This window comes from Schistocerca cancellata, chromosome 5, assembly GCF_023864275.1.
Source record: "Schistocerca cancellata isolate TAMUIC-IGC-003103 chromosome 5, iqSchCanc2.1, whole genome shotgun sequence".
Lineage (NCBI taxonomy): Eukaryota > Metazoa > Arthropoda > Insecta > Orthoptera > Acrididae > Schistocerca > Schistocerca cancellata.
Window position 1 is genome coordinate 482,341,451 of NC_064630.1, and position 12,109 is coordinate 482,353,559.

General features: G+C 38.2%; 1 protein-coding gene across 5 annotated transcripts in view; it reads left to right on the forward strand.

Annotated features, from left to right (window-relative positions):
* LOC126187525 (glutamyl aminopeptidase-like) overlaps positions 1-12,109 on the forward strand; it is a 249,380-nt gene that overhangs the window by 140,426 nt on the left and 96,845 nt on the right. For all 5 annotated transcript variants that reach the window (XM_049928662.1, XM_049928663.1, XM_049928664.1 and 2 more), the window contains 3 exons: positions 415-595; positions 692-920; positions 5,070-5,224. In XM_049928662.1, coding sequence (XP_049784619.1) covers positions 415-595; positions 692-920; positions 5,070-5,224 — 565 coding nt within the window. The remainder of the gene's footprint in view (positions 1-414; positions 596-691; positions 921-5,069; positions 5,225-12,109) is intronic.

Here is a 12,109-nt window from a genome sequence, read left to right on the forward strand (position 1 = left end):
TGGTCATCAGATATTTACTATTATGAAGACCTACAAGATAATGAAACATGTTTTGCAGGGACATCAGATAATGTTCAGATCTTTTATTAGGACCTGAAGATGAGGTAGAAAATGGAGAAAAAAGAAAAAAAAGAAAATGTAAACAAATGGGCTCATCAGTGTTAACTATGTTTGCACCATAACTAGCAACAATAGCAAAAATCAATTCCATACTGTTCAGTGATATTAAAATTAATGTTCTTAGGTGACATTCAGCAGCTGTTAACTAATTGCATTTTTCCAAGTAATATTAAAGTTTGAATTACATTGAAATAGCTACACCATGAAATGATTTTTTGTACCCAAAGTTTATAATTTATTTAGTATAAGTAGGTTTTAATAATATGTATTCATTTTTATTTTCTTCTGTTTCAGATATCTTGCAACAACTCACTTTGAGCCAACATATGCAAGATCAGCATTTCCATGCTTTGATGAACCACAGTTTAAAGCCCGCTTTAAAATGTCCATCTTCAGAGACAGGTTTCATATTGCTCTGTTCAATATGCCTGTTAAAACTACAGAAGATGCTGGTTTTTATATGGGAACTGGATTAGTGAGTTTGTGTAATACATAATACTCTGCATTAATAACTTCTGTTTGTTCCTTTTGATGATTTCAAATATATCAGAAATAACTTCTACTGTTCCAGCTGAGAGATGACTTTTGGGAGTCTGTTGAAATGAGTACATACCTCGTTGCCTTTGTTGTATGTGATTACGACTATATCAGCAGCAAGACAAACAGAAGAGATATTAATGTATCAGTATATGCTCCAAGGGATTTGATACCACAAGCAAAATTTGCACTTAAGACTGCAACTGATATCATGGATTACTATGAAGACTTTTTCAGAGTTCAGTACCCATTACCTAAACAAGGTTATTACTTTTTTGTAGATCAGCATGGCTATGTTAAAAGTAATACTGTCTGGTGTTAAATGTTGTTGCATCTTCATTTTCTGCCTGTATTAAGACAAATGGGAGAAAAAACATGAGGTGGCAATGAAACACAGCGTGTTCATCTAAAAATGGGCTATTTTTGAATGTAGTCCCCTTCAGGGTTAATGTACACTATAATAATTAACAGAACAAATTCTAATAGTCAGCCATCAGTGTTACCTAAATTCAAACAACAGGAATTAAACATAACTCTTCCTGGTCTTTTTTTAAAGGCCTTCTATGATAAAGTTATTATTATTATTATTATTATTATTATTATTATTAAGACAAGTGCCACTTCAGCTGCATCAGAATCAGAATTTGTTTCTAATTTAGATTTTTTTTAAATTATTTTAAATTACACACATTCTCTCTCTCTCTCTCTCTCTCTCTCTCTCTCTCTCTCTCCATGTTTTTTAAGCTGATTCCATGACTGTATGTTTAAACTATAAAATTAATAAGCAACCTGTAACAAGTCACTAAACTTTAATTCTTCGCTGATATTGTGTTTCAGAAGCTTTGCTACAAGACTCATTTATGTAGGAATATAATCTGCTAAAATAAGTAAAAGTAATGGCCACTAATGTACAAAATCATGATAATTACTGCACACTAGATGGAAAAACAACTATGTTTAAATCAGAAGGTGCTAATACGTGTAATGCCTTTGGTACCATCTGTTAGCATTGAGTGTGTATGCTCAAATGCAGAATTCTTTAGGAAACATGCAAAGTGGATTCACAGGATTGCAGATATGCAACATTAGCACTAAGTCTTTGCTTTTATTAAACCACAAATGTAGATGCAATCAGAGTGACTGATGTTTAAAAAACTTAATTTGAATATTTTGCCATTCTAGGATCAATGTTTGTGATCTTAAACTCAAAACTGACATCTAAAGATGGAGCAAAGATTCCACAGTATGTCATAATTGAAGGTTTAAAGTTTAGTGACTGGTTGCATTGGACTTGGTTATTTATGGTTTAAATATGTTGCTATTGTGAAGAAGAGAAGCTTAAAGGTACAGGCAGGTTAATTTCGTTCATTTTAGTTCCTCCTCAAGTGTTGTTTCTTTTTAGGCACACAAGGGCTCTGTTATATAAGACAAATGGAAAGTAAGTGTGTTCGAAATTACTAATATTTCCTAAAATAATTTGCCTATTTTTTGAAACAAGATTTATTATGAGCAGCGGGAAGATACAAATTGTTTTTACAGTGCACGCATAAGTGCGAGCATATTCCAACAATTTATCTAATAGTTTGACAATATTTTCAGATGAACTTCAACAGGAGCTCTTGTCTAGCATTAGTAAGAACCACCTGGATGTGATCTTTCAAATCACCTAGCATATGTGGTTTGGTCTGGTAAATTTTCTCCTTCACGCATATCCATAAGAAGAAGTCACGCTGTACAGAGTGTACATAAAGTCCAGGAACACTTTCAGTTGTTCATTGCACAAGAACCAAACATTGTACAGATATCATACATATATCATACATATGTCATTTTTAAGGGAAACCCTGAAATTTTTTTTTCATGTATACTGCCACAGCATAGATTGGTAATTTGCCCATAGTCATCACTAGTCACAAACATGGCAAGTTCAGGTGCAGAGCAAGCTTTCTGCATGTTGGAATTCGACAAAAACAAGTGTGCTACAGCTATTCAACGGATGTTTAGAACCAAGTTATGGTAAGACGCCACCAACAAGGAAGGCCATTTACCACTGGCACAACAAATTTGTCAGGACAGGTTGCTTGTGCCTGGCAAAGAGAAGTGGACATCCCAGTGTGAGTGAAGTGAATGTGGAGCACCTATGAGAGACATTCATAAGGAGTCCAAAGAAATCGCTGTGTCATGCATCCCGTGAACTCAAAATGGGTCCAATGACAGTGTTGAAAGTCCTGTTTCAGAAGCTGTCTATGAAACCATTCAAATTGGAGATAGTGCAGAAGCCCAATGACAACGACAAAGACAAGCGTTCTGAGTTTTGTTCACATTGCGACAATTGAATGAGGATGGGGATGGCTTTGTTGGTCGCTTAATTTTTAGCGGTGAAGCCACTTTTCACGCTAATGGGAAAGTGAACAGGAATAATTGTCAAATCTGGGGTACAAAGCATCCACATGAATGCATTGAATTTGAGCGTTATTCCCCAAGGTAAATGGTTTTTGTGCCATGTCATGTCGAAAACTGTGTGGGCCATTCTTCTTCGCTGGGAGCACTGTCACTGGATGTTCCTACTTGGACTTGTTGCAGCAATGGCTGATGCCTCAAATGCAATTGTACTCTCCGTTCATCTTTCAACAGGATGGGGCTCCATCTCATTTTCATCGTGAACTTAGTGGGTACCTGAATACGGAGCTGCCGCATTGATGGATCAGCCATGCTACAGAAGAGGACAGCTGTTTCATGAAATGGCCTCCCCAATCACAAGATCTCACTCCATGTGACTTTTTCTGTGGGGACACTTTAAAGATCTGGTGTATGTATCGCGTCTACTAAGTGATGTAGCAGAGCTCCGGGAGAGAATACGGCAAGCGACTGCCACAGTCGATGATGTCATGCTGGGATGGGTATGGCAAGAAATCAGTTACCATATTGACATATTCTGGGACACTCATGGTTCGCATATCGAATATTATTAAAAAAAAAATTCAGAGTTTCTCTTCAAAATGCAATATGTATGACATCTGTACAATGTTTAGTTCTTGTGCAATAAATAATTGGAAGTGTTCTCGGACTTTATGTAAACCCTGTATAAGAACAGGGCTCTGAACTGGCCAATTCTGCTGCCTGCAGTAGCCACCTGAACCCACTTGTGCGTTGATAGACATCATTCTACGGAACTAAATTTCTACCACTGCAAAGAAAGTAACATGACAGTTTTAATAGGCATTTACTTCCTGTCCACCCTGTGGTTTTCTGTACACCAATGTTTGTTTCATAATAAGAAAAGGGATGAGATTGTTCAGATATTTCAAAGGCCTGCAGCTATGTCATAAAACTCACTATAAGATGACATTTTTCATTGTAAAAGTTACAAAATATTAAAATTATGAAACTTTCTAGAGGATTAAAATTGTTTGCCAAACCAGGACAAGTGTTCAGAACCTTTGCTTTTTGGAGACACCCAGTAAGATCAGTGGAAATATCCACTGTCATAATTCGCCTGGTTGAAGATTTTGTTGTCATTGCCTCAACATGATCATGAATGAAGATAAAAGATTGATATATTAACCTTTGTGGTGATTTTCATTGATACAGAAAGAATGTAGTGATTTACACTTCAAATTAAAATCACTTTATTTTAAGTTTCATGAATAAAATTAAATTTAACTACATGTGAAGGTGCAGTTTTAGACAGATAACAGGTGACTTGACAACACACACAGATTTTTACCAGTTTCTTATAAAATTAGCATGTAGAGAATTATTGGTATAAAACTATCTTGACAATGATGATATGGTAGTTTGTAGCTATCTGTAGACAAACTAAATTTGTGTGTGTGTGTGTGTGTGTGTGTGTGTGTGTGTGTGTGTGTGTGTGTGTGCACGCACGCGTGTGTGAGAGAGAGAGAGAGAGAGAGAGAGAGAGAGAGAGAGAGAGAGAATCAGTGTAAACTTCTAGTTTTGCATTTAGTTTAATTTTGTTCGCAGGAACAATGTTGTGAATGTAGATATGTGTAGTGATGGTTATTTCTGAGTACTCTTAACAGTAGAAAATAGGTATTCCGGTGTCCTCCCCGTCCCCCGAAAAATGGTTTCATATTTACAGTGATGTTTTCACTTACTCTACTCATAAGTTTAGTACGCCCTGTAAAAACAATGTAATACCATTCCCCAGATGAATGCCAAGCCAACTGTTGTAGATCCATGCACCCAAAGAGGAGCTGTTAAATCTTACAGTGTGTCATATAATATTAACAAACTAAACTCTGACCATGGCTACATTTTACTTTTTATACTCAGTTTCCAGATATCAAATGCCTACAGTTCTGTAAATGTAATTCTTAATCTGTTAGGCAATTTGTTTTTCTGTACTTTTTTCACTCATTGGTACACTTAATTGAAACTTTCTTCAACAGATCTTATTGCTATCCCTGATTTTGCTGCTGGAGCAATGGAGAACTGGGGCCTGATCACTTATCGTGAAACATCCATCCTCTATGATCCAGATGAAACATCTGCTCCTGCCCATCAGTGGGTTGCAATAGTAATTGCACATGAACTAGCCCACCAGGTAAAAAAACACTTATAGTAGTCAGCTGAAAATTGTGTTGTGAAACAAGAAAAGGTAAAAATAAGGAGGAAGAGGAGAAAGAATCATGAACAATTTGTAATTATTGAGGCTAACCTTTTATGAAATGATAGAAAAAGCTTTTTGCATAATTTGTTCATTAGAAAAGTTGTTTGAATTTCCTTGCTGTAAGTTAACTCTATAACATGTTGTGTTTAGACAATATGATGTGTTCTATAACTTAACATATAACAAACAAGTTCAGATGAACAATGATTTGCATAACCACAAGATCACACACACAAAATTAACTTTCATGCAGGCTTTGTTTCCTTGTCTAGCATTCACAGTGGGTTTGTGCATTCATTCATTCATTCATTCATTTGCACATTATGTTGCTACAGTCTTTAGTAAGTTGCTAGCAAGAAGACACAGCACAAGAAACTGGATACTTGTCAGATTCAAAAGACATTATAAACTTATCTTCTTTGAGGCATCTACAAATGATCTGGTTACCTACATTCAGGAACTGAAAGCCTGTGTTAACAGCATAATAAGTAACACACTTAACTGTAAATGTATGTATAAGTTTGGAACATATTATTGTTTGATACATTTCAGTATAGTTGACAAAAATATAAAACGCCATGAGAAATGAATGCGTGACATAAATGTAGAAGTTAGCCAAGCCTGCAGGTTGCACTGTTGTATTTAACCAAGAACAGCATCTGTGCAATGGCTCCAATCTTTTGCAAGTGTCAGTCATGGTCAGAATAGTGCTCTGTGTAGTTATGGGTGCATTGTGTCACAATTAAGTTAATTCAAACACGAGCGGTTTGTTGGTGCTTGTCTGGCTAGTGAATCCATAATCGAGGTAGCCAAAGTATCAAAGAGTTATACCACATACAGAAAAAGCAAAGAAACATCATCTGGTAAATCACAATGTGGACGAAAGTATACATGAGTGATTATGATAGATGGTCATTGAAGAAGATAGTGGCGAAAAATAAGATAACAACAACCACAGAAGTCACTGCAGAACTGAATGCTGAACTCATTTACCCTGTCAGCACCAAGAACCCGAAAGGAACTCCATAAGCAGGGAACTGCAGGGCAAGTTATAATGCCACAACCACTTGTCAGTGATGCAAATGCCTGTAATAGAAAAAGTGGTACCAAAGCCATAAAACCTGGACTGTGGAGCAATGGAAGAATGTCATTAGGTTGTATGAGTCTTGTTTCACACTGTTTGCAACTTCTGCCAAGTTTGTCCCAGGAGTGAAATGTGCATGAGGGGAGGGGTTGTTTAGTGATGATTTGGGCAGCCATATTGTGGTATTCCATGGATATTCTGCAAGGTCGCATTACTGCCAAGGATTATTTGAACATTTTGGCTGATCGGGTCCGCCCATGGTATGATGTTTGTTCCCCAATGAAAATGGTGTATTCCAAGATCACTAGGCCCCTGTTCACACAGCTTGCATGACTCAGGACTGATGTGAGCTTGAGGATGAAGTGTCACATCTCCCATGGCCACGGCATGGTCTACTTTGGAGAGAAGTGTGCGTGATCACTATCCAACTCCACATCGCAGGAAAACGGTATAAGATACCTCTGAGAACCATACAGGACCTGTATTTATCCATTCTGAGATGATCTAGGCTTTCTTAAGAGCAAACAGGTTTCCTACATCATATTGGCATGGTAGTGTGTTGTGTTTTTGGTGTCTCCATATTTTTGTCCAAACCCTTTATAGTAATCAGGTAATAGTAAAGAAACAAAGCTTGTTAGTATAACTGAAGAAGTACTAGTTTTTTTTTTTCATGGTAGTAAATTTGATGCTGGTTTGATTGTCCTTATTTTGGTCTGTGAAATAAAAACAAGTATATTAACAGTTTAGTGTGTACATAACTAATATCTAAGGGCTGCTATTCTTGGTTAATGTATACTTTTTATTCTCCCACATCCCTGAAGACTCTCCTTCATGATGGGAGCAGTGGAAAATAATGAAAGACAGAATGAATTAATTTTGTGTAACTGCCCTTCGGGTACTGATATAACATTACAAATTGTAAAAATTATTAAAAAACTGAAAACAAATTTACAGCCATTAACATGAAAAGTACAAGCAATTCTGACAAGTGTGCGAGTGTGAAGAGTCATTCAAAGACAGACTAAATTCAGTAACACAAAAAAATCTCTAATCATACAATAGTAATAGTAATAGTCATAGTAGCTGAAGTTAATTTGCCTGATATAACTAGGAAAATTACACATCATGCAGTAGAGGTTAACAATTTCCCAAAGTAATACTGAACATGTTATTAGGCAAGTGGCTCAGACAATAAATCTGACAGCTCAGACACAGAGACATTTTATATCTCCTTAGTACAAAAAAATCCAACCTTCTTCAGAGAGAGTCTGACTGTGATGCCATTGTTGCAACAAACGTCATTATAGGCGAAAAGTTTATCCAAGAAGTTAGGAGAGTATTTATCTTTGGTAGAAATGATAGTGAATGAAATCCTACTTAAAAATTAGCTGCAAATATTTATTTCTAATTTAAAAAAAATATAGGGATGTTATTGTTAAAACTCTCACACATTATAAATCACATTCTGTGCTGCTTGCAAAAAAACTGAAATACCCAGAAGGAGAGAAGAAAAGAAAATTAAATTTCACATTGAGAGGGCATGTGATTTTATTTCAGTGACTACAAACTCTAGTCAAATTTACAAAGAACTTGGCGGTATCAGCCAACTTACCAGTATGATGTTGCACCTTCTCTGGCTTGGATGCTGGCACTGATTTGGTCAGGAAGGGTGTCAAAAAGTCGTCGTATCCTTTCCTGAGGAAAGTATACCCATAGCTCTTGTCAGCTTGGAAAACCTTTACGAAGTCAATTCCAATCTGATAAAATGGAGCAACTTCAGAGGGAATTAGTACGAGATGCATAGGGATGACATCCTGCATACTGGCACTGGGACTGCAACGTTTTTACAAGCATTGTCCTGTTGAAAAATGGCATCACCACAGTGTTGCACGAGTGGTGACACATGAGGACACAGGATGCCTGTTATGTGCTGTTGTACCATCAGACTTCCCACAATCACTACTGGCTGTGGCCTGAAGTCGTATGTAATGCCTTCGCACATTGTAATGCCAGGAATAACACACTGTGCCTCTCTAAAACATTGGAAGAATGGGTGCTCTCCCCAGGTCACCACCATACGTGCTGACAATGGTCTGAAATTGATGCATTGCCATTGGTCAGCAGTCTATGCTTCTTAGTCATGGCACCACTCCAAATGCAGCATATTCTGATGTTATGGCAAGCTACACATGGTATGGTAATTCCCTAGTCTGGCTGCTGCTACACTCTGACCAATGTTGTGGGTTGAGACAAGGGGTCCAGTGCTTGTTTTCAGATGAAAGGCACAGTTGTGAAGGGGGTTACATTGTGCTTGCAACCATAAGTGACACAGTATGGTGACTGGAACCCTGACGACGAGTATGCCTGCCCTCACATTCCATGCAGTCCATCGGGCCATTGTAACATGTGAATGCCCCAAAAATGTGGATATTGTATGATTTGGTCAGCTGGCCATACGAGACCCACAATGAGGCCCCTTTCGAACTCTGTCATGCACTAATGATGATGTCTCACATGACTACACAGCATTCCTGTATCGTTATCAGTCTGTCATCATACAACATCTGATGCTGTTCACACCCCTTATGTGCCCTCCCTGGCATAGTAACAACACTAAAGATGAACAACACTATCCACAATGGTAACCATTCTACCTTTCACAGAGAACTGCTGTTGTAATAATGTACAAACCTCTTGATGTTGTTTATGTGTACCATGTTACATTGACATCCAACCATGTCCTCTAGGCTTCAAGTTTTTTGTCAGACGATAGATGTAACTTTCTACAAAAGAAAAAGACGACGAAGGTGGTGATGATTAGGACTACAACAATGATTGTAATGAAGATACAGAATTTCAGAAATATCAGTCTTGCTAACATTGTGTTAAGCAGTTTCCTCATCATGTTCGTGTCAAATCTAACAGTAGTGTAAGGCAGGAATCAAATGTGAAGAAATTGACCAGTCAAAAAAAAAAAAAAAAAAATGATGTCAGCTTATCAAATGATAGGAAGAAACATAATAGAGAGGTGTGAAGAAATGATGGATACAAAATGTTAAGGCTTTTGTATCCACTTGCTGACAAACTGCCCGTTGGCTTCTGTCTCAGGTTCTTCGGCCAACAGTAGTCTGTTGATTTTTTGGATGTATGGCCAGCACGAGTGGCTGGCATTGTCAAAGTTTCTTTCATGTTAGCAGAAGAGCCAACACCGTGTTACGAGTAGAGGCCAAAATACACGCGTTTTAGCTCACGCAGGCTGGCGTGAAGAGGGAAGAACTATACTGACGTGAGATCTGGAACATGACAAGGAATGAGAATTCAGAAAGCGGACGTAATTAGTTTGATACTTAACTTTAATCCATTAATGATGAACGTCGCTCTTGACGGTACATGATTCACAATATTATCTTTTCAGAATACATTCTTGAAGTAATTATAGTAACTGAATATGGCGCCTTGCTAGGTCGTAGCAAATGACGTAGCTGAAGGCTTATGCTAAACTGTCATCTCTGCAAATGAGAGCGTATATAGACAGTGAACCATCACTAGCAAAGTTGGCTGTACAACTGCGGCAAGTGCTAGGGAGTCTGTCTAGACTAGACCTGCCGTGTGGCGGCGCTCGGTCTGCAATCACTGGTAGTGGCGACATGCGGGTCCGACGTATACTAACGGACCGCGGCCGATTTAAAAGCTACCATCTAACAAGTGTGGTGTCTGGCGGTGAGACCCACAGTTTCATCATCTTGTGTTGGTGGTAGACCAACATCAGCAATGGAGGGTGAAACTTTGACAATGTCAGCCACTGTGCTGGCAAAACATCAGAAAAATCATCAGACAAACATTGGCCAAAGAACCCTTGACAGACGCCGACAGGCAGTTTGTCAAAGGATGGATAGTTTACAATGTTTTACTGGTTTACAGTTGTATAGTAAAGGGAAATAATGATAATGTTATGAAAAGGATAGATTACAACTCACCATATAGGAGAGCTGTTGAGTCATAGGTAGGTACAATAAAAGACTGCCGAACACTCCAAAATTCAGTTACCCAGGACTTGTTAAAGACCATCTCTCCTTTTCCTGGTCCCTGCAATAGAGACTTTTTTGCCACCAACTCTACCAATCAGACTCAACCAAAGATCAATGTTTAACCCTGCTAGACTTATTTCACTCCTCCATCCAGCTGTGGTCCACCCCCACTGCCTCCAAATCACCCCCTGTTAACTTTTCCCAGCCCTTCGTCTAAACTCTTGACTGCACCTAGCTGCTGCTCCATCCTCTTTTCACCTCATCCTTGTATGCTCCCACAAGCAGCACTTTACCGTCCCCCGCCCCTATCTTACTATCCCTCCCCCTCCCACCTTAGCCTCCTCCTTATCTCCACCATACAGATTGCTGCTCCCCATCATGCGCAGTTGCTCACTGTCTGGTTCGGCAGCCATAGACAGTGGTCACGTGCGTGTGAACTTTGCATTTGTGCACATGCATGTCTGCGCATGCTCACGCAAGCGTGCGTGCGTGCGTGCGTGTGCGTGCGTGCGTGCGTGTGTGTGTGTGTGTGTGTGTGTGTGTGTGTATATAAGAAAATAAGGCTTTTGTGGCTGAAAGCTTACTTGTTTGACAGTCTTTTCGTTGTGCCTATGTGTGACACATCTTCTCCACTATATGTTGAATGGCAGTCTATCCTTTTGATAATATTGTCATTATTCCATCCTAGATTTTTCCATTGTTCATAAACGGAAATACCTAAGATATGCTTGACTGCAGAGTGTTTTAATGATACCATTTAGAGAGTATTTCCAAAGAAGAGATTGATACTTTGCCACAGCTAAAGAAAATGTAGGAAATGGGCAGTAAAGTTATTGGCAACTTGAGCATCTGTAATGCTTGAAGTCAGTAACTGTTACCACATCAGAAACTGAAGAAACATTTCTCAGAAAATCTAAGAAACTTATAGCACTATTCAAAGCCAGTGGACTAATCCCAACCATCCATTTTGTCTGTTGTGGATCCGTTGAGCGTTCAAATTACAGAAACAAATAAAAGTCAGATAATGAATTTTACTGCCACATTCGCTCACCCATAACTGATGGTGAAAGCAGTCCTCCCAATGTTGAAATACAATTGATTACATTAAAAGTGAAGTAGGCCACCATGGCTTCATAAATTCATATTGGATTTTAAAGTGAATATGCTGTCCAGCTGACCCTTTCCTAGATCACACAGAATCTGGAATCAAGTACCAATTATGATAACAGGGTCATCAACAAGGAATAACATGTCAGATTGGAAGTACATTTATTAAGCTCACAAGAAAGTACAGATGGAGCTGCACTATCTGCCTCGGCAGTGTGTTCTTATTTACATATATATTTGTAGAACATTCTGGTAAATTCCAAATTCAGTTTATGAAAACAGGATCAAGAAACTGCCTATCAACTGGGAAAAATTTGTGTCCTATGCAGGATACTTTACAGAAAAATTACTGTGCATGTAGTAATTCTTCTGAAGCTTAAATAAACATACCAAAAAATGTGGTTTATATATGATTGTTACAATATCCATGGAAGAAAGGAGTTTCGTATGAAACAATCGGCATTAGTTTATCTAAAAACAGTTGCAAGAAACATATTTCACTTATTTCGCATTCAGTATCTTACAGATAGTATCTGGAGATTTAGACAAGCCACAGTGTTGAAAGATAATGAAAAGCATCTTCACAAATATGTGATTGAT